Source organism: Rhincodon typus, chromosome 3 (genome assembly GCF_021869965.1).
Source record: "Rhincodon typus isolate 14 chromosome 3, sRhiTyp1.1, whole genome shotgun sequence".
Classification (NCBI taxonomy): domain Eukaryota; kingdom Metazoa; phylum Chordata; class Chondrichthyes; order Orectolobiformes; family Rhincodontidae; genus Rhincodon; species Rhincodon typus.
Genome location: NC_063334.1, coordinates 120,827,730 through 120,851,187, shown reverse-complemented (window position 1 = coordinate 120,851,187; position 23,458 = coordinate 120,827,730). Strand labels below are relative to the sequence as shown.

General features: G+C 42.4%; 1 protein-coding gene across 1 annotated transcript in view; it reads left to right on the top strand.

Annotated features, from left to right (window-relative positions):
• The window catches only part of LOC125482103 (huntingtin-like), a 90,345-nt gene that overhangs the window by 41,726 nt on the left and 25,161 nt on the right, over window positions 1-23,458 (top strand). The window contains exons 8-9 of the mRNA XM_048594104.1: window positions 9,539-9,717; window positions 11,112-11,316. Of these exons, the coding sequence (XP_048450061.1) occupies window positions 9,539-9,717; window positions 11,112-11,316 (384 nt within the window). The remainder of the gene's footprint in view (window positions 1-9,538; window positions 9,718-11,111; window positions 11,317-23,458) is intronic.

Below are 23,458 nucleotides of genomic sequence, written 5' to 3'. Positions count from 1 at the left end.
CCTCTTAATGGGAGCAAGAGGCTGGGCAGTGGGTCTAGAGCCACAGTGCATTGAATGGGTTAGATGTAATTCAAAATTAAGGAGTTTCAAAGAACAAAAAACTTAAGTTACTGCATGCTAAAAGCCTAACAACTCATGCTATGTAGTTTGTCCATTTGGCAAAAGTATTTTTGAACAAGTTTTGTTTGTATTTGATGTTTCAACTTTCCTGTGTCTGTACAGCCACGTCAGGAAAAAAATACATTTTTAACAATGAAGAAGTATATCAAAAATATTCAGAATTGTGTACAAATACTTGGGCTTTTTGTTTAAAGCTGAAGAAATGGGCCTCAAATACAACACAATCACCATCAACTGCTTCAACAATGATATTCCTTTCATGATAAGGTCACAGATTGGGATGTTTGCTTGCATAATAGTCAGCCCCTTTCAAGACTCTACTAAAGCAGTCCATTGTCCAAATGCAACAGGATCTGGACCATATCCAGGCTTGTGATTAGCAAGTAGCAAATAACATTCATGCTACTCAAGTGCCAAGCAATGATTATCTCCTACAAGATACAAACTAACCATTGCATTTTGACATTCAAAAGTTTTACCATAATTGAGTCCCCTACTGCCATTTCCTGGGATTACTGTTGATGGAAAACACAACTGGATGAGCCATGTAGATATAGTGGTTATGAGAACATGCCAGAGGCTAGGAATACTGCAGCAAGTAACTCACCTGATTTTTCTGAAGCTTGTCCGCTAGTATAAGGCCCAAGTCAGGATGTGTGCAGTTCTCGCAACACTCCAGAAGTTTGACACCATCCAGGACAAAATCACTTGATTGGCACCACATAATATCAGGGTGGCAGCGGTGATGACGGTAGTGTTCGGCTTCTGATCCCACAGCTCGGCTGCTCGTGGGTACAATGCTGGAGCTGGCTGCATCCACACCCCCTCGCACATCTTTGTGGTTTGGTGCCATGGTGGCTTTGTCTTTTTGTGGCCGTTTTCTCTGCAGGGCAGTTGGTTGGGGCTGGGCTCTGCGCTGCCCCAGAACCATGGCTGGCTGCAGCTCTGGCTCTCATACTGAGGCCGCAGTAGCTTTAGAGTTGGGAGTGGAGGAGCCTTGAGCCAGCACCCCAGCGGCTGATGATGGGCCGTGGCATCTGGAGAAGCGTTGAAGGGGGAGGAGGAGATATGAGAACTCGGTTGCAATAAAATCTTGCATTATATTCAGTATTTCAAGATGGTGCTGGAGCATGGCAATACTTTTTGTCTTTAGCATTTTAAAAATACAGTGAAAAGTGTTTTTTATAAACATATAACAATAAATCTAAATCTAATCTAATCTAATTCACAAAAGCTCGCTTCCCCCTTCAGTGGCGTGCAGTGACAGTATGGCAGCAGTGTGTATCACCTTAAAGATGAACTCACCAGGGTCCTCCAAAACCACATTCCAAACCCATGAGCTCTACCACCTAAAAGAATGAGGACACTAGGTATATAGGAACAGCACCACCTGAAAATGTCCCTCCAAATTCCACACCATTTGACTTGGAACTATATTGCTATTGTTTCACCGTAACTGTCTAAATTCTGCAACTCCCTCACGAACAACACTGAATGTATCATCACCTTCTCCAGAACAGTTAGGGATGTGCAATAGAGATAACCAGGTGTCGAGCTGGATGAACCCAGCAGGCCAAACAGCATCAGAGGAGCAGGAAAGCTTGCATTTCGGGCCTAGACCCTCCTTCAGAAATGGGGGAGTGGAAGGAGGTTCTGAAATAAATAGGGAGAGAGGGGGAGGCGGATAGAAGATGGATAGAGGAGAAGATAGGTGGAGAGGAGACAGACAGGTCAAAGAGGCAGGGATGGAGCCAGTAAAGGTGAGTGTAGGTGGGGAGTTAGGGAGGGGATAGGCCAGTCCACGGAGGACGGACAGGCCAAGGGGGCGGGATGAGGTTAGTAGGTAGGAGATGGGGGTGGGGCTTGAGGTGGGAGGAGGGGATAGGTGGGAGGAATAGGTGCAATAGCTTGTAATGGTCATATCCCATGAACAACTCTTTTTTTTTTTAAAAAAAAAAAAAAAACATCGCTGATATTGCACAGGTACAGGTGGACTAAAGTAGCCCTGCTTCATTGTAACCACAATGTCCATTAAAGATGAGAATATAGGAATGTTATATTGCATAAAATTTTATTTTGCATAAAATCAGAATAATGTGGGTTCACATTGGCATAAAATCCAGGAAACTTATCGTTTAACCCAAATTTGTGCAATATTTAAGCCAACTAATTGCTTATTCTGACTTTATTTCGGAAGCTTGGCACTCGTGATTGGGGTAATTTTGTCGATTGTGGATGAATAGCAGAAATCAAAAGATCGATGGAATCAAAATTAATGAGATTTTCAAGTTACTAAGGTCATGGCTTTTTTTTATTGTAGATAATGATTTAGATGAGGGGAACAGATGTAATCTATTCAAATTTGTTTACTTTTCTACCTAACTTTGTGAAGTAATTAGTCAGGAGACTGCAGAAGAATATAGACAGGTTAGGTTCGTGGGGAATTACATGGAACACAATGTAAAGTTATCCATTTTGATAGTAAAAGTGAAAACTAAGAATATTTTGAATTGTGAGATTATGAAATATTTACTTTCAGAGGAACCTGGCAGTCCCATAAGTTAACATGCCAGTTCAGCAAACAAGTGGCAAAGCAGCAGGTATCTTAGCTTTTGTTCAAAGGGATTTGAGTATACAAGTAAATGTGTCTTGTCTGAATTATATAGAACATCGATGAGAATACCTTGGGCAGCAGTGTCCCGTTTTTGTCTCCTTGCTTAAGCATGTTCCAGTTCCCTGTACTGGGAGTGTAACAAAAACAGACAGTCCTACAACATGGAAGCAGGCCCTTCAGCCCAACTTGCCCATGCCAACCAGGTTTCCTAAACTTAACTATTTCTATTTACCTGTGTTTGGCCCATATCTCTCTAAACCTTTCCTATCCGTATACCTGTCCAGATGCCTTTTAAATATTGTAATTGTACTCTCCTTTACCACTTCCTCTGGCAGCTCGTTCTGTATATGCACCGTCCTCTGCGTGAAAAGTTGCCCCTCAAGTTCCATTTAAATCTTTCCCATCTCACCTTTAAACCTATGCCGACTAGTTTTGAATTCCCTTAGCCTGGGGCAAAGACCTTGGCTCTTCTCCTTATCTATGCCCCTTATGATTTTATCAACCTCTATAAGGTCACCCCTCAGTCCCCAATGCTCCAGGGAAAGAAGCCTCAGCCTATCCAGCCTCTCCTTATAATTCAAACCCTCCAGTCTCAGTAACATCTTTGTAAATCTTTTCTCCCCCCACCTTTTCCCATTTAATAACATCCTGCCTATAGCAGGCTGACCAGAATTATGCACTCCGAAAGTGGTCTCACCAATGTCTTGCACAGCTGTAACATGATGTCTTCACTCCTGTGCTGTGACCGATGAAGGCAAGTGTGCTAAATGCCCTCCTCACCACCCTCTTTGTCACGGTACCGGTGATGCCACTTTCAAGGAACTGTGTACCTGCACCCCTAGATCTCTGTTTGACAGCTGTCCCCAGGGCCCTACCAATAACTGCCCTGATTTGTCTTAAGAAAATGGCACCGTGGCTCAGTGGTTAGCACTGCTGCCTCACAGCACCAGGGCCCCGGGTTCGATTCCAGTCTGTGTGGAGTTTGCACATTCTCCCCGTGTCTGCGTGGGTTTCCTCCGGGTGCTCCGGTTTCCTCCCACTGTTCAAAGATGTGCAGGCTAGGTGGATTGGCCGTGCTAAATTGTGCATAAATAGCAAGATGTGTAGATTGGGTGGGATGCTCTAAGGTTCAGTCTGGACTTGTTGGGCCAAAGGGCCTGTTTCCACACTTTAGGGATTCTGTGATCTATGATGATGATGATGATCTCTCATTTATCTCAGTTATACCACCGATTTTGGTGTAATCTGCAAACCCACTAACCATGCAGCACGGTGGCTTGCCTCACAACCAGGGATCTAGGTTAAATTCTACCCTCGGGTGACTGTGTGGCACTTGGACATTCTCCCCATGTCTGCGTGGGTTTCCTCCAGGTGCTCTGGTTTCCTCCCACAGTCCAAAGATGTGCAGGTTAGGTTGATTGGCCATGGGAAATAGGGATAGGGGAGGGGGTTGAATCTGGGTGGGATGCTCTTTGGAGATCGGTGATAACTTGTTGGGCCAAATGGCCTGTTTCCACATTGTAGGGATTCTATATCTCCTATATTCTCATCCAAGTTGTTTATATAAATGATGAACAACAGCGACACACCACTGGTCACGGACCTCCCCCAGCCTGAACAGCAACCCTCTACCATCACCCTCTGTCTCCTACTGTCAAGCCAATTTTGTATTCAACTGGCTAGCTCTTCCGGGATCCCATGTGATCTAACTATACTAACCAGTCTATCATGAGAAACCTTGTCAAAGACCTTGCTGAAGTCCGTGTAGATAATGTCAACACTCTGCCCTCATTTATCTTTTTGTCACCTCTGCAAAAAAACTCAATCAAATTTGAGAGCCTCAATTTCCCATGTACAAGACCACTCTGAATATCCCTAATTATTCCTTGCCTTTCCAAATGTCTCTCGGAATCCCCTCCAGCAACTTACCCACCACTGATATTAGGCTTACCGGTCTGTAGTTCCCTGGCTTTTCCTTGCAGCCTTTCTTAAATAATGGCAAAACATTAACCACTCTCCGGTCTTCTTGCACCTCACCAGTGGCTGTCAATAATACAAATATGTCCACTAGGGACTCTGCAATTTCTTCCCTAGCTTCCCACAGTGACCTGAGAAACACCTGATCAGGTCCTGGGGATTTATCCACCTTTGTCTTTTCAGGAACTCCAGTATGTCCAATTCTGTAACGTGGACTCTTTTCAAAATGCGGTTGTTGACTGGTTTATTGAGTTGGTAAGTTTGTTTGCAGACGTTTCGTCACCATACTAGGTAACATCATCAATGCGCCTCTGGTGAAGCATCGGTGTTCTGTCCCGCTTGCTATTTATGTGTCTAGGTTTGCTGGGGTAGGTGGCGTCTCTTCCGGATTTGTTTCTTAATGGTTGATATATGGGGTCCAGCTCTATAGTCGAATTGGTGTCCCTCTTTGCCCATGTATGATTGGGACAACGTAGCTATCCTAGGTCAAGCCAACCAAAGACACGCAAGAGAATTCCTGAGGCCTGGCACTCGAACCGGAACTCCATTAACAAACATGTAGAGCTGGAACCCGTATACCAACCACTAAGAAACAAATTTGGAAGTGATGCCACCCATTCCAGCAATCTGAAATGCATAAATAGCAAAGCAGGACAGAACACCAACGCTTTTCTGGAGGTACATTGATGTTACCTAGTATGGTGACGAAACGTCTGCAAACAAACTTACCAGCTCAGCAAGCAAGTCAGCAACTGCATTTCATATGATTCCTCCCCCCACCCTGCCTCCAAGCTGATGGTCCCCTGGCCCCACCAGTTCACTTCTACCTCCTTTCAAAAATCCACAAGCAGGACTGCCTGGGCAGACCCATTGTTTCAGCCTGCTCCTGCCCCTGCCCCACAGAACTCCTCTCTTCCTACCTGGACTCAGTCTTTTCTCCCCGATCCAGTTCCTGCCGATGAACATTCATGATTCCTCTGACGCTTTATGCCAGTTTCACAATTTTCAGTTTGCAGGCTCCAGCCGCCGCCTCTTTACCATAGTTGTGCAGTCCCTTTACACATCCATTCCCCCACCACGACGGTCTTGAGGCTATCTGCTTCTTCCTGGAGCAAAGGTCTAAACTGTCTCTACCCATCACCACCCTCCTCCGCTTGGCCAAGCTCATCCTCACCCTTAAGAACTTCTCTTTTAACTCCTCATTTTCTTCAGGCCAGAGGAGTGGCCATGGGTACTCGCATGGGCCCCAGTTATGCCTGTCTCTTCGTGGGATATGTGGAACATTCCTTGTTCCAATCCGATCTCGGCCCCCACCTACAACTCTTCTCCGATATACTGACTATATCATCGGTGTTGCTTCCCTCTTTTGTCCGGAACTGGAAAAGTTCATCGATTTTGCTTCCAGTTTCCACCTGCCCTCATTTTTACTGGTCTATCTCTGAAGCCACCCTTCCCATCCTCGACATCTGTTTCCATTTCTGGGGATAGACTGGCCACTAATATCCACTTTTTCAATCCACAGCTACCTGGACTATACATCCTCACACCCTGCTTCCTGTAAAAACTCTGTTCCATTCTCTCAGTTCCTCCGTCTCCATTGCATATGTTCCAATGAGGCCAAGTTTGACAAGGGAGCCTCCGAAATGCCCACCTTCTTCCTCGACCGAAGATTCCCCAGCGCTGTTATCAACAGGGCCCTCAACCAGGTCCAACCCATCTCCCGCACTTCCGCCCTCACCCTGCTGTCTTCCCTCCTGCAACAGTGAGAGTTTTCCTTGTACTTACCTACCAGCCCACCAGCATCCACATCCAGAAAATCATAGCCACCATTTGAGCCGCATCCAGTGAGATGCCACCACCAGACACTCATTCCACTCCCCTCCCTCGTCTGCCTTTTGCAGGGACCATTCCCTCCGGGACACCACAGCCCACTCTACCTTCACCTCTTTACCATTTTCAGCACTTCACCTGCACTTCCCACAATCTAGTCTACTACATTCGCTGCTCAAAATATGGTCTCCTCTACACTGAGGAACCGAAGCATGGGTGACCACTTCACAGAACATCTACGTTCTGTCTGCAAAAATAGACCCTAAGCTTCCAGTTGCCTGCCACTTTAACACACCACCCTACTTCCTGACCAACATCCGTCTTAGGCTTGCTGCATTGTTCCAGCGAAGCTCAGCGCAAGCTGGAAAACGGCACCTCATTTTCTGTTTAGGGACCCTACAGCCCTTTGACTCAATATCGAGTTCGATAATTTTAGGGCCTGAACACTCATGTCCCAGCCCCCTACCCGACACACCAGGCCTTGTTATCTCATAGCCTGCCAATACACACTACCTGTTGTTACCCACTAACAGTCTCTATTTACTGCAATTCGTCCTTGTAGCTGGATTGTTATTAACTCCTTTGTCGAACTGTTTTTCTGTCTCTTTGGGCTCTATGTCCACCTATCATTTACTCCTTACACCCCCTTAACCCTCACCCGATCCTCTGCATATAAACCAATATTTTCCTAGCTACCATCAGTTGTGGGGAAGAGTAACTGGACTTGAAACGTTAGTTCTGATTTTTCTTAGATGCTGCCAGACCTGCTGAGCTTTTCCAGCAACTTCTGTTTTTGTTCGTGAGAAGAATTATGGTCACTGGTACTAACTTGCTCCCCCAGTTGCAACTCAGTCACTTTCCCTCTTTTGTAGTAGGGCCAACTACATATTGCTTGAGAGAGTTTTTCTAAATACACTTAACAAATTCCTCCCCATCCAAGCCCTTAACACTGTGGCAGTCTTAGTCAGTGTTTGGAAAGTTAAAACCTCCCGACTATTGCAACCCTGTTATTGTTACAGATGTCTGAGATCTCGCTACATATTTGCTCCTCAATTTCCCACTGTATATTGGGAGACTTTGTACAATCCCATCAAAGATCACCCTCTTCTTATTTCTCAGTTCCACACTGCTGCGATATCTTCCCCAATCAAAAACACCACTCTGTCTCCTCTCTTGCCACCTCTTTTATCCTTCCTATAGCACCTGTACCCCAGAACATTGAACTGCTAGTCCTGTTCCTCCCTTAGCCATGTTTCTGTAATAACTATGATATCCCAGTCCCATGTTCCCATCCATGCCCTGTGTTCGTCTGCCTTACCTATCACACCTCTTGCATTGAAATAAACAGTCTAATTCATCAGCTTTCCCTTGCTTCCTGCCATGCTCTTGCCTGCCAGTCTATTTCACTTGCTGTCTTTAACTTTTGCACTAGCCTCCGCCTTCTCTTTTGCCTCATACTGTTTAGGCTCCCATCCCTCTGCCAGACTGGTGTAAACCCTCCATGTGTAGCTCTAGCAAATCTCCCCTCCAGGATATTGGTTGCGTTTGCAGTTTAGATGCAACCTGTCTGTTTTGTGCAGGTCGTTTCTGCCCCAGAAGAGATGTCAATGATACAAAAATCTGAAACCCTGCCCCCTGCACCAGCTGCGCAGCTATCATTCTGCTGCCCTATCCTCCTCTTCCTACTCTCAATAGCATTTGGCTCCAGGAGTAATCCAGAGATGATTACTTGTGAGGTCCTGCTTTTTTTTAACCTCCTGCTTAACTCCCTATACTCACTCTGCAGGACTGCATCCCTGTTTTTACCTATGTCGTTGCTACCTATGCGTACAACGACCTCCAGCTGCTCACACATCCCTTTGACAATTTGCTGCAACTGCTCTGAGACGTCCTTGGCTGTGACACCAGGGAGGCAACACACCATCCTGAAGTCTTGCTCATAGCCACAGAAACACCTGTCTGTGCCCCTGACTACAGAGCCCTATCACAACTGCATACTTGGATTTTGCCATACCTTGCCTTACAGAAGAGCCAGTCATCATGCCAAAGACACAGCTGCTGCTGCTATTTTCCCTGGAGAAGCTGCACCCCCCTGCAAAACTATTCAAAATGGCATGCTTGTTTGATAAGATGGCCACAGGAGATTCTTGCATTACCTACTTACCTACCTTTCCTGGTGGTCACCTACCTACCTGACTTACTGCCTTGAAGTTACTATCTATCACAATCTCTGCCTCCTGTATGCTCCTCAGTGTGTTCAGCTGCCACTCCAACTGATCCATGTGGTCTGAGAGGAGTTGCAGCTGGACATGTTTCCTACAGACATTGTGTCTAGGGGCAATCAACTGCTCCCTGATCTCCCATATCTGATGGAGTAGTTGATGAAGACTGCAGTTTCGATGAATGAACAGTGATCTAATTGAAATCCGTAAAATTTTTAAGGGAAAATGCTGACGGAATAGAATTCAGGGTCACTGTTTTAGAAAAGCGGTCAACCATTTCGGAAGTCATGAAAAATTTCTTCTCTTCCAGGTTTGCTTGTCTTGTGGAATTTTCCACATCAGGGAACAGTGCAGATTCTTTGACATTAAGTGTATTCAAGATAGCGATCATTAGACTTTTGAACATAAGTAAATCAAATGATATGGGGATAATGTGGTAAGGTGGGGTGGAGCAAGAGAATTAACCATTACCTTATCGCAAGGTAGATCAGGTTCAAAGGACCAAAAAGCCCTTTTCCTGACATTTTCTCTTGATTTTTAAATTGAAGAGAGTGTTGACTCCGAATGATCTCTTTTTTTTATTTTTGAAAGGATAAAGGATTTGATTTGATTTGATAACACCTGTAAATTTGGAAAACAATGAAAACATGAAAACAGTGCCATCAGTGGTCACAATTTCACATTTGTTTAGCCTTAGTAATTAAACATGGTTTCTGCCAATTGATTTTACTTGACTGTGAGAAAATATGTAATGATTGCATATTTTCTGCTGCAGGTTTTATGGTCCCTGTGGAAGAAGACCGACCCACTCCACTTATTCTGGGAGTTATGCTCACCTTGCGGTACCTGATGCCCTTACTGCGGCAGCAAGTGAAGGACACTAGTCTACGAGGCAGCTTTGGTGTGACCCGGAAGGAGGCTGAAATTTCTCCGTCCTTGGACCAGCTCGTACAGGTATTGCATTTGGGTCAAACGTAATAGAAGTGTGCTGAGAGGTACTTATATTGTCCAATTGGATAAAGAGTGTAAGTTTGATGGCTCATTTAATTCTGCTGCAGGTATAGACCATCTGTTTATCTCAGTTGAACGTAGCTCCTCTTAAAATCATGTGATTTAATCAGTCAGTGCCATTAACAATATGTTTCTTATGTATTTTTTGTGTGATTAAATGTGTACAGTCAGAGTAGGAAGGAGAGAGTGCAGTAGTTTGATTTGTAAATGCTAACTTGTAGATAGCTGGCTGATTCTTGTAGCCCTGCAAGGGTTCCTGTTCATACAGAATTTTACAGTACTGAATTGGGCCATTCTTCCCAGCTGGTCTATGCCAGTGTTTATGCCCTGCACAGGCTTTCTCTCATTTTGAACCTTGCTGATCCACCATTCCCCACTGGTATTTTCTCATCTTGTATAACATTGTTAACAAAAATAAGTTGTTGCTTCTTCACATATCCTATCAACATATCATTTTATTTCTTTCTCCCTCATGCAATCATCTAACTTTTTTATTTTTCAGATATTTAATCTAGTTTCCTTTTGAAAGTTCCAAATGAACTGACTTCCACTTACCTTTTAGATAGCACAGTATAGGTCGTCATAATTTGTTGTGCAGAAGAAATTCTCTTCATCTCATCCTAATAACTTGTAAATTTTTTTGTACTGGTATACACTTGCACTAGTATTACTAGTGCGTCTCTTCCTTTCTGTCCTTGTCTGCTTTTCTCTGCCTGCTAAATTGCTTACTCCTGTTCCTATTTTCTATGTTTCTTTGTGTTTATATCTCTGCCTTAACTCTCCACTCTTCTACTTATGACTTTCTTTTGTGTCTGGCTGGTGATAATAAGATGAAAAGGTTCCTTAGACAGCACCTTCTAAACCCACAACCATATTCTGCTAGAAGGACAAGGGCAGCAGATACGTGGGAACTTGCAGGTAGTGATGTTCTCCTGTTATGTCACTCATCATCCTGATTTTGGATTACTGAGTTAGTATCTTGAAACTCCCTCCCTAATGGCATTGTGGATGTACCTGCGCCGAATAGACTGCAGAAATTCTAGAAGGCAGCTCACCGCCACCACCTCAAGGGCAGTTAGGGATAAGCGATAAATGCTGGCCCAGCCAGCGTTGCCCATCCTGTGAATGAGTAAAAATAATCTTCTGATGAAGATTCAGCCTGCTAGTGTTTGCCTATCATTCATGTGGTTGGCTTACTTAAGCATCTGTAGTACGATCTTTGCTGGTAACACTTCAAAAATATATTCTGTCAAAGTTCCACTGAATGGAAAATTTGTGTTGTACTTGCCAGCAGAAATATCAAGAACTATGAGCCTCTTTTGTTTTGTTTGGTATAGGCTTATGAATTGACATTACACTACACCCAGCACAGGGATCACAATGTGGTGACGGCGGCTTTGGAAATGCTGCAGCAATTGTTCCGTACCCCTCCTCCCGAACTGCTCCGGGCCCTGACTTCTGCTGGCAGCATTACTAAAGTTAGCATTGCTCGTGATGACGTCTCAAACCGTGTTCGCAGCGGCAGCATCGTGGAACTAATAGGTGAGTCGTGTAGATAGTGCTCCGTGCGTGTCTGTGTGTGAGAGAGAGAAAGTGTGTGTGTGTGTGCACTTGCAGCCTGATAAATTTAGCAGTTATTGAAGTTTGTTTAACTATTTTGTCTTTCGTTATGGTATACAACCAAGCCATAGCTGATAACCAAGGCAGGTGGATGGAGTTCCGATACAGTTTAAAGGCAATCTGATAGAATGGGAAAACTGTTTTGAGGAGTTGAATGGCCTTCTCCAGTTCACACACTGCTTGAATGAGTGGCAACTGAAATGTTTTAAATTACAATGGATAGATGCACCAAACATAACTGTCATTTGTAAGTGATTGGAAGTATATAGTGATTAATAGAGCCAAATAAGGTCAATAAATGCATTAATGTTAGAATTTAGGATCCTAATTATCTTTTAACCTTGTTGTAGATTCAAGGACCAAGAAATATTACAACATCTAATCAATAACTTCCGGTGATAAACAAACCAACACAGCTTGTTGCATGCTGTTGAGGAGGTTGATATCAAATAGCATAAAAGCTTAGCAGTGATCAAGGCCAAATGATCAGACTTCTCTTCCTGTCTCTCAATAGTCCTGAACCTATGATATAGTGTTCCTGAAGAATTGCAGTGTACCATGTACTTGTATGATTGACTGCTGAGTTCGTTATTTTAAACTAGAGTTATAGTGGACTCGAAACGTTAACTCTGCTCTCCACAGATGCTGCCAGATGCGCTGAATTTAATTGTGTCTTTATTTGTGTAAATGCTATTGCTACATCAACTTGTTTAGTTGTGAAGTCAGCTGTTACCATTTGGTCTACATCAGTTGAAGCCTTCTGCACTGTGGATGTTCCCTATGCATCAATGCTTATTGGGATTCTCCATTACCCGTAATCTTTAATCTCTTCAGCGCATGAAGAGATTTATTCTGTTGTTATTATAATCCCCAGATGTCTTCCAGACAATCTGGTGTCTCTCCAGTAACCAATATTGCTTTCAAAAATACCTCTGTGTGGTTATGTATTTGTCTAAAGTGTCTTTTAATGTGAAACCCACAGTTATTCCGTCTTAATATCTATAAATCTGTATATAACCATCAGAATAATGCAATATGAAAGGTAATTTTGCCCATCATCCCAAAAATTCTGTATTTCAAGCCTTTTCCATTGACTTGTTAGTTTTAATTTGCCTACAATATAACCTTCGAGTACTTAGAGCAGAGCAATATTAATATCGTAACTTTAGTTTAAGAAAATTTGTGGAGGAATTTCTATTCCTCCAGTCAGTATAAAGGCAGAGTTGATGCTATTTGAGATCACCGGTAGGTACCAAATCTACTTGTTTTAATTCTGTGATACAGACAGATAAACTGTTTTTATGATAGTTAGCTTCAGCAAGCTGGGTTGGGTAGAGGTTGAAACTCGGCCAGAGTTGCCGAGTGACCCTGGTTGGAAAGTATGGACATTAGATGAAGACAAAATCTGGCTTTATTGAGAATGTGCTCTCAAGTCCTTTCCCTTTTTTCCCTCACCACCCCCCCCAAAAAGAACTTCAGACTCCGCTATCTCAGCTCATGCAGGAACAGTTATTCGGAACAAGATACTGGAGGGTAACTGGTGTCTGTGATTCAGTACCATTGGAGCAATTGACAGAATAAACGAAGAAAAAGAAAAATTAGTGCAAAAATCAGAACAGGAGAAATAGGAAACAGTCTAACAATCAAATATTTCATCTTTTCTCATGGTGCACTGCACTAATATTTTTAAAAAGTGAGGCTAATAAAGGTACATGATCATTTATTATGTTGCTTATCCATATTCAGCTATAAATCTGTGCTCTTTTACAGTAATTGTGTACCTCTTGTGCTTCTGTAATTTGAATAAGCTATAATGTGGGGTATGAGAATATTGCAGAATTCTTTCAATGCTTAATTCTGATGTCTATGGGTAAAGGAGGTAGAAATACTTGCCCTCGTTCTCCCAGGCTGTACGTTCCAAATATTGAGAACCCACTTAGTAAATTTTCCCTCCCTCTTGTTTTTTTGGTTTGGTAATTCAATATTGATTTATCTCTGTGCTAGACCCTTTACAGAATGCTGATGAATATTTTAATGTCGCTAAGCTTTTATTCTGCACCCTTGCCCTCATGGCCTACAGCCAGCGTGGGAAGAGAGCACTTTGAGTCATGCTGAGAAGCAGGATGAAATGCAAGCAGTGGAAGTTCTGCTGATGAAGCCTCTGAACTCTTTTTTTTTTTCACGCTCAGAAGTCCACAGTGAAGTAATGCACATAAATTCATGCCAGGGCTTCCTGTTATGCTTGATGCATGCAGTTTGCCGTTTCCATAAAAGATCTGTGATTTTTCTTATTCATTATTTGTGGGCTTAGAGCATTTGCAATTTACTGAATTGAAGCAGTTCATTGTCGCAAAGAATTTTCCCTTTGGAAGTGATAAATAATTGGGATTACTTGACTGCCTACGCATTATTGAGTTTGAGCGGGGCTGTTAGTTTTACAAGACTAGATGGAAGTGAAAAGTAAATAGTCATGAATAATTTTAATTGAACAGCATCCACAATAGTTGTAGACAAATCGGGTATTTTAAAAAAATGGGAAGTAAAATGACCATTAGTCCTGTAGTGAGACTGAGTGAATCTGGGAAATTAAACATAGAAAATAAGGAAATAGTGAATGACTTGGACAGAAACACTGCATCTGTCTTCACTGTGGAAACAAGAAATAACCTCTCAGAAATAATTGTAAATAAAGATGAGAAGAGAGGAATTTAAAATAGTTAGAGCAAAATGCTGACACCCCCCTGAATAGGGGCGGCATAGTGACTCAGTGGTTATCATTGCTGCCTCACAATGCCAAGGACCTGCGTTTGATTCTAGGCGTGGGTAATTGTCTGTATGGAGTTGCCATGTTCTCCCCGTGTCTGTGTTTGTTTCATCAGGGTGCTTTATTTTCCCCCCATAGTCCAAAGATGTGCAGCTTAGGTCGATTAGCCATGCTCAATTGCCTATAGTATCCAGGGATACAAAGATGATGATGATGATGATGACCGTGAAACATTGCCAGTTGTTGGTTAAAAACCCATCTGGTTCACTTATGTACTTGTGCGCTAATTATCTCATGCGACCAGGCCTATATGTGACTCCACACCCACATAGATGTGGTTGACTGTGGGCAGTTTATGAACGAGCAATAAATGTTGGCCTAGCCAGCAATGCCCACATCGTGTGAATGTATTTTAAAAGTAATGTGGGCATTGCCAACATGTACTGCTGTTGTTGAGAGGGTGGTGGTGAGATGCCATCTTGATCTTGAAAATCTACCAAGCTGTTATGGAGGAACTTGTAAGATTTTGGCGTTTTGATGGTTTTGGCACTGAAGGAACAGTCTGGATGAGGGGGTAGTGTTCCCATATATCTGCTGCCCTTGCAGTTCTAAATGGAAATGGCCATGGGTTTCGACAATGCTGTCAAACAACCTTTGGTGAATTTCAAGAAGTGCATCTTGTGGATGATACATGCTACTACTGTGTGTTGGAGGTAAAGGGAATGAAGGTTTGTGGATGTGTTTACACAGTTGCCAGCTTTTTAAATTTTTAATTCAGTGTAATTTAAGTTTTAATTTTTATTTTCAGATTTTATTGAACTCACGTTTCACCAGCTGCTCTAATGGGATTGAAACACATTCCCAGAACCATTTTTACATGCCTAGTTTGAAACATTTTGAGAAATTCTTTTGTGGGGTGTGATTATTATTGGCAAGGCCAGTATTTGCTGCCCATCTCTAATTGCTCTTGAGGAGGAGGTGGTGAACTATATTCTTGAACAGCTGAAGCCCATCCAGTGTAAATACACCCCCAAAGTTGTTGGGAAGTTGCAGCAAGAACGCAGATATCATTCAAAATCAGCTTGCAACTTGGCTGGGAAGGGAATATCTTGCATTTCAATGTTTGAAGGTTTCAGTTGAAGGTATCATAGCTTGCATTCATCAACCCAGTTTCTTTCAGCCCCTTTTGAAGCTTAAAACTTCCTCCCTGCTATATTCCTCCAGGTTACCCTTTGTACCTCTTACAATGGCTAGTAATAGTAACCAATAATCTTTAGTTCTGTACAGTGCTTCCAATCTTTTGCCAAGAAGGTAGTTGTTCTCACACTTTGGGCCTGAAAGCAGTTTGTGGTTTGATCTAACTGTGAATGACCAGGAGGATTTCAAAGTGATTCTCCTTCAGCATAGTCATGACTCAGATAGTTATGTCTGTTTCCACTTGCGCTTCATTCTTCCTCTCCTGATGGCCTGCAGGCAACTGAGCACCACTCAGCATGTCACTGCTTCTGGGTCACTCTCTTTTTCTGTTGAAGTCATAGTGAGGGCAAGTTGCTGTGTCTTGAGAATGCAGACTCTTGGGCTGACAGATTGCAATATATTGAACAATGCAATGGAGGAAAATTGCAACAAACCCTAACTTCTGATATTGAAGTGTCCTGCACCTATAAATGAGAATTGTTAGGATTATTTACATGCTAAATGCAGAGGTGATTGGCAAGGAAAGTGAGTTTTTTTCTGACGTTTGTTTTAGATTTGTTTTGTGTGGGTTACCATTTGAGATAATTGTTGGTTGCAGACTTTTTTTTTATGACTCTATTTCATTGTAGGTTGCAGTCTATTTTTATGGCTCTATATTTCTTGTCTCGTTTTGTTTCTTCTTCTTCTGTTCTGTTGCATGCAGCTGGAGGGGGTTCTCCATGCAGTCCTGTTATCCTCAGGAAGCAGAAAGGTGACTATCCACAATCCTTACAATATGTATTATTGAACTATGAATTTCAAGCTGTGCCATTCTTTGTGTCCTTTAGCTATAAAAATTGTTTTACATAAAAATATACTGTGTGGCTGGATTTGAGTGAAACTTGTTTAATGATAGATGACATTTTCATGTTTCAGGAAAATGCCCAAAAGTTTGCTGTTTTTAACTTGCTTTGTGACTTGAACGCTGCATCTGTACTGTGGTTGATGTAAGAATTAGAATCTTGAGAGTCTGTACCCTGCTGTATTAAAGCTCATTGTTTTGATCCCAGCTGATGATGTTGCTAGGCAAGTTAGATTCCAGTTAGGAATCTGGCTTAATAGGTCATATTTTGATTTGATTTTGTTTCAACAAAGTGGTTTCTTACTGAAATGTAAGCATGCAATGTTGCAAATTTTGCTTTAACAATAAAATGTAAGACTTTAACAAAAGGAATGAAGATTTATAGTACCAATTCAATAATTTTAAGGTAAAAGTATAATCCCATTAATCCCAAATCACTCCTTTTATAAATTAAAAAGAAACTGTACAGTTTTTGTATAGCACCAAAACACACCCTGGTACAGTTCACAAAGCACCACTTGTAATCACTCCAGTGTCCTTGTGCTTAACACCTCAAGTAACTTAGACTGAACTGCAGTGGCTTTTTCCTGGAACTACCATACATCTGAGCTTCACTGTCCTCCACTTTAAATATTCACTTCAGAGTGTTAATTCCTTACACTTCTTCTCTGGGATTAATACTAACTCTTCACTCCGGGTAATCTAATTCTGTGTATCTATCATTCCCTCCTCAGGAGAACTGCTCTATGCAGCCATCCTGTTCTAAAGATTCACAGGGCTGTCCTACTCGAAGTCAAACAGTAAACAAAAACACTGTCGATTGTGAAGCTGGAAAAGCACAACGGGTCAGACAGCATCTGAGGAACACGAAAGTCAACATTTCAGGGCTTTGGAGGGGGAGGGGAGTTCAGAAGTAAATAGAGGGGGGGCTCCACCTTCCCACAGAATGATCACAATAACTTTCTACCTGCATCTGCCTATCACCATCCCACCTACCCTTCTGCCAGTCCACCCCCCTCCCTCTATTTATGTCTGGGCTCCCCTCCCCCTCCAAAGCCCTGATGAAGGGTTTCAGCCTGAAACGTTGACTTTCTTGCTGTTCGGATGCTGCCTGACCTGCTGTGCTGCAGTCCTTACTGTCTCCAAGTCAACAAAATGTGCCTTCCTTCCTTCCTTCCTTCCTTCGTCTCTCCGATGCTAGCCTTCTGTGATTCATGCATTAAGATTCCTAAACCTTTCTCTGCTGCAGCTTTCTCTTAGACATTTCTAAAATATATGAAATGATGGTGCTCTGACAACGACTGCATACACTAATGAGGAAACTGCTGTCAGGAGGTATTCTCCTTTCCTGCTGAGTAAATTGTGATGCTTAGCTCTGCACTATAATAATAAGGCTAATGCTGCAGTGCAGTTTGACATGCTGCCATATTGATTTTGACTTGTGCATTTCTTTTTTTGCAATATTTTGACCTTTTGCAATCTTGAAATTAGCTGTGGGTAAGTGGAGGCATGATGAATAGTTCAGCATTGAAAACCTTTCAAACTAATTGCAGACACTTTAGCATAATGCCCAGAATTTGCCTGCATCAGTCCCTGGATTTCAAAGTGATCAGAAAAATGCTTCACATGCAAGTGCTGACAAAAACCCCAACCTGTTTCTAAGTGTGATGTCTTTAAGATTATGGAAAAGTTTTTAGTTAGGTGGATGCAAAGATGTTTCCACTTAGAGGTGAGCTCAGAACTCTGGACTATAGTAATGGTCACTATTAAATTGAACAAGGAATTCAGAAGAGAGAACGAGATGAGGACTAGAAATAGCTGAGGTTGGTAACATTGATTGTATGTAAGCGGAAGATAGGTAAACACAGGGATGACAGCAATAGAAAACTGGAAGTTCAGCGTGGATCTTGCAGCTGCTCCTGGGATTGCAGGCTTAGTTAAAGATTTACTTAGTTTTTTACAATTATTAGTCATTTTGTTTCATTAACATTCAAAAAAAAGCCAAAAAAATCACACTTACGTTGTTTTAAATGGACTGTGCTCTTTAAAATGAGGTTTTAAGGGTCTACAGTGAACGACTGAGGCTTTTAATCCTAAATTCACAAGTTAAAAATGTCTGTTTTAGAGGGGCTTTTTTCACATTGCAAAGGTTTCTTTTTGATAACTTATTTAAAAAAACTTCAGTTTATTTTTATTTCGGGGAGTTCTACATGTGGTCAACTCTGGAGAAGACTATTTTTCTTTGAGGAATTTATTGACAAAGTCTTTTTAATATGGTTAATCAGCTAAGTGGATGATTTTAAGGTTTTATATTTAATGTATATTTTTAAAATTTTTCCATTTTGACATTTTCTATAGGTAATGAAAGGTAGCTTATTTTATATATAAGGTGTTATTGAAACTTTTTTTAGGCTTAATGTTATTAAGGGCATATGAGGTACAGAGTAAGATGGCGAGTAGATTTAGAGAAGCTATTACACAGCAAGATCAGTCAGATAGATAGGTGACTGTTGGGAAACGTAAGAATGTAGTTCAAACGTCTTGGGTGGCTATTCCTGTACCAAATAGATATTCACTTTTTGGAACTGTAGAACGGGATAGTCTCTCCAAGGAAAATGGAATGGCCAGTGAGTCATTGCACTCTTGGAATGATTATGTTAGGCAGCATTCGAGAAGATTTAATAGAATTTTTGTTACAGGGGACTCTCCTGTCAGGCAAAGACAGGAGATACTATGGCAGTGAGCATGAATTTAGGATAGTTTGTTGCTTTCCTAGTGTTAGGATTAAGGATGTCTCTAAACGTTTCAAGCATATTGTTAAAAGTGAGATTGAGAAGCCAGAAATTATTGTGCACATTGGTAGGAATGACGTTTTCAGGGAAAAAATTAAAGCAGTACAGAGTGAATTTAAGAGGTTAGGGTCGAAGATTAAAACATAGAACCTTGAAAGTAGAAATTTCTGGCTTACTCTCAATGCCAACTCAAATAAGGGAAGGAACAAAAGGTTAAAGGAGATTAATCAATGGTTGAAGAGCTGGAGTATTGTTCAGGGATTCAGGTTTTTGGAATGTCTTTTGAGGTAGAAAAGACCTGTTCAAAAAGGATGGGTCTGACCTGGACTGGAAAGGGACCAATAACTTAGCAGGGAGATTTGCTCATTCCATTAAGGGAGACTTTATTCTGATAGAAAGGGGAGTGGAAGAATTCTAAGTAGCAGTGTAAACAGAAGGATTGATCGGGAAGGTTCTGAATGTGAGGAGAGCATGTCAGTTAGAAAAGAAAGACGAGCTAGTCAGAGGATGTAGTAACTCTGAAGAACTAAATTGCATTTATTTCACTGCAAGGGGCCTTACAGGTAAGGCTGAAGAACTCGGCATGTTTAAGATCATAGGATTGGCACATCATAGCTATTGAAACTTAGCTGAGAGATGAACAAGAATGGCAGCTCAATGTTCTGGGTTTTAGATACTATAGGAAGGATAGAAAAGGAGGCAAGAAAGTGGTGGGGGGGGTGGCCTTTTTGATTAAGGAATACCTAATTTCTGAAAAACCGTCCAGTGAAAATATATGGATAGAAATTACAAACAAAAAAAATCACTTCGATGTGACTGTACTATAAGGCCCCCAACAGTAAGAGGGAAATTGAGAAACAAATATAGAACATAGAACAGTACAGCACAGTACAGGCCCTCCGGCCCACGGTGTTGTGCCGAACTTTTACCCGAAACCTAAGGTCTATCTAACCTCCACCGCTACCTTATACTATCATCCATATGTCTCTCTAATAGCCGCTTACATGCCCCTCATGAGGCCGACTCCACTACCCTCTCTGGCAATGCATTCCACGCCCCTGCCACTGAGTAGAGAACCTACCTCTGACGTCTCCCCAATATCTACCTCCACTCACTTTAAAACTATGCCCCCTCATAAAAGCTACCTCCACCCTAGGAAAAAGTCTCTGGCTGTCTACTGTATATCTCTGATCGTTTTGTACACCTCTATCAAGTCACGTCACATCCTTCGTCGTTCTAAAGAGAAAGGCCTTAACTCTCTCAACCTTTCCTCGTAAGACCTTCCCTCCATTCCAGGCGACATCCTGGTAAATCTCCTCTGCACCTGTTCTAACGCTTCCACATCCTTCCTGTAATGAGGTGACCAGAACTGGACACAATACTCCAGATGTGGCCGAACCAGGCTTTTGTATAGCCGGAGCATAACTTCACGACTCTTGAACTCAATCCCTCTATTAATGAAAGCTAACATGCCATACGCCTTCTTAACAACTCTATCCACCTGGGTGGCAGCTCTCAGGGAACTGTGGACATGAACTCCAAGATCCCTCTGCTCCTCCACACTGCCAAGAATCTTTGTTAACCCTGTATTCTGCTTTCAAGTTTGTCCTTCCAAAATGAATCACCTCACACTTTTCGGGGTTAAACTCCATCTGCCACTTCTCAGCCCAGCTTTGCATTCTATCAATGTCCCTTTGTAACCGAGAACAGCCCTCCGCACTGTCCACAACGTGACCCACCTTCGTATCGTCCGCGAACTTGCTAATCCACCCTTCCACTTCTTCATCCAAATCATTTACAAAAATCACAAATAGAAGAGGACCCAGAACAGATCCTTCTGGTACACCACTCATAACTGAGCACCATGTTGAATATTTTCCGTCCACTACCACCCTTTGTCTTCTAAGGGTCAGCCAATTCTGAATCCAATCTGCCACATTTCCCCCTATCCCATGCCTCCTTACCTTCTGCATGAGCCTACCATGGGGAACCTTATCAAACGCCTTACTTAAATCCATGTATACAACATCCATTGCTCCACCTTCATCCATGTGTTTGGTCACCTCTTCAAAGAATTCAGTAAGATTTGTGAGGCATGATCTACCCCTCACAAATCCATGCTGACTATCATGAATCAAACTGTGCCTTTCCAAGTGATCATAAATCCTGTCTCTCAGAGCCCTTTCCAATAATTTGCCCACCACTGACGTAGGACTAACTGGCCTGTAATTTCCGGGGTTATCCTTGTTCCCTTTTTTTGAACAAGGGAATGATGTTTGCCTCTTTCCAATCTTCCGGCACTATACCCGTGGACAGTGAGGACGAAAAGATCATCGCCAAAGGCCCTGCGATCTCTTCCCTTGCTTCCCATAGAATTCTTGGATAAATCCCATCTGGTCTGGGGGACTTATCTATCTTCAACTTCCTCAGAATTCCTAGCACATCTTCTTTACTAACATCAACCTCCTCTAGCCTACCTGCCTGTTTCACAACGCCCTCCTCTACAACTAGGTCCCTCTCAGTTGTGAATACTGAAGAAAAGTATTCATTAAGGACCTCTCCTATCTCCTTAGGCTCTGTGCACAAATTCCCTTTACAATCCTTGATCGGCTCTACCCTTTCTCTGGTCATTCTCTTGTTCTGCACATATGTGTAAAAAGCCTTGGAGTTTCCTTGATCCTATCCGCCAAGGTTTTCTCATGCCCTCTTATAGCTCTCCTAAGCCCTTTCTTCAACTCCTTCCCGGCTAACTTGTATCCCTCTAGAGCCTTTTCCGTTCCTCTTTTCCTAAACCTTACATAAGCCTCCTTCCTCTTAACTAGTCGCTCGACCTCTCTCGAGAGCCATGGCTTCCTCACTCGACCGCATCTTCTCTGCCTGCTAGGGACAAACATATCGAGCACATGCAGTATGCATTCCTTAAACAATCTCCACACTTCTGTGGTGCTCTTCCCTGACAGCATCTGTTCCCAATTTATGTTACCCAGTTCTTGCCTAACAGAATTGTAATTACTCTTTCCCCAATTGTAAACTTTACCCTGCCGTATGTACCTATCCTTATCCATGACTATAGTAAAAGCAAGAGTTATGATCGCTACCGCCAAAATGCTCTCCTACCAACAGGTCTAACACTTGGCCTGGTTCGATGCCAAGCACCAAATCCAAAATGGCCTCTCCTCGTGTTGGTCTATCTACATACTGTGTCAGGAATCCTTCCTGAATGCACTGGACAATATCTGCTCCATCTAAACTATACAACTAAAATGTTTCCAATCAATATTTGGAAAGTTGAAGTCACCCATGACTACAGCCCTGTGACTTCTGCACCTTTTCCAGTATCTGTCTCCCAATCCGCTCCTCCACTTCTCTGCAACTATTAGGGGGTCTGTAGAAAAACCCCCAAAGTGACTGCTGCTTTCTTGTTCTGGACCTCAACCCAAACTGAGTCTGTAGACATATCATTCTCGAACTGCCTTTCAGTAGCTGCTATACTCGCCCTGACTAGCAATGCCACTCCCCCACCTCTTTTTCCACCCTCCCTATTTCTTTTAAAGCATCTAAATCCCGGAACTTCCAACAACCATTCCTCTCCCTGAGTTACCCAAGTTTCTGTAATGGCCACAACATCGTAGTTCCAAGTACCGACCCATGCTCTAAGTTCATCTGCTTGACTTCTGATACTTCTGGCATTGAAGTATACACACCTCAAACCATCTCGGTGTCTGCAATTGCGCTCCATTGACCGCATTTCTTTATAAACCACCTCACTCCCTGTTGTGTCTGTTGGAAGACCGAATGTAGGGAGATCTCAGATATATGTAAGCATAATAAGGTTGTAATAATGGGGGCTTTCAATTTTCCAAGCATTGACTGGGTCTACCACAGTGTTAAAGGTTTGGATGGTGAAGATTTTGTCAAATGTGTTCAAGAAAATTTTCTTTGTCAATATGTGGATGCTCCTCCTAGAGAAGGAGCAAAACTAGACCGTCTTTTGGGCAACAAGGCAGGGCAGATGACTTAAGTAAAAGCTGGGGAATACTTTGGATCTAGCGATCATAGTTCTATTAGTTTCAAAATGGTTATGGGAAAAGAATAAGCCTTGCATTGAAAGAGTAAGGCAAATTTTAATGGTATGAGAGAAGTACTTTCAAAAGTTGATTGGAGTAGACTGTTTGCAGTTAAAAGGAAGTCTGACAAGTGGGAGGCATTCAAGAGTCTGATGACGAGAGTTCAGAGGCATTTTATTCCTGTTAGGAATTGAGGGTAAGGCTGGTAAGATTAAAGAACAATGGATGAATAAGGATATTGAGGTTCTAGTCAAGAATAGAAGAGAATCTTATTTTAGATGTAGACAATTTGGTTCAATTGAATCTCTTAATCAATATAAAGAATGTAGGAGCATTTTTAAGAGAAATTAGGAAGGCAAGGTGGGGTATGAGAGAGCATTGGTAGATAAGGTTAAGGACAATC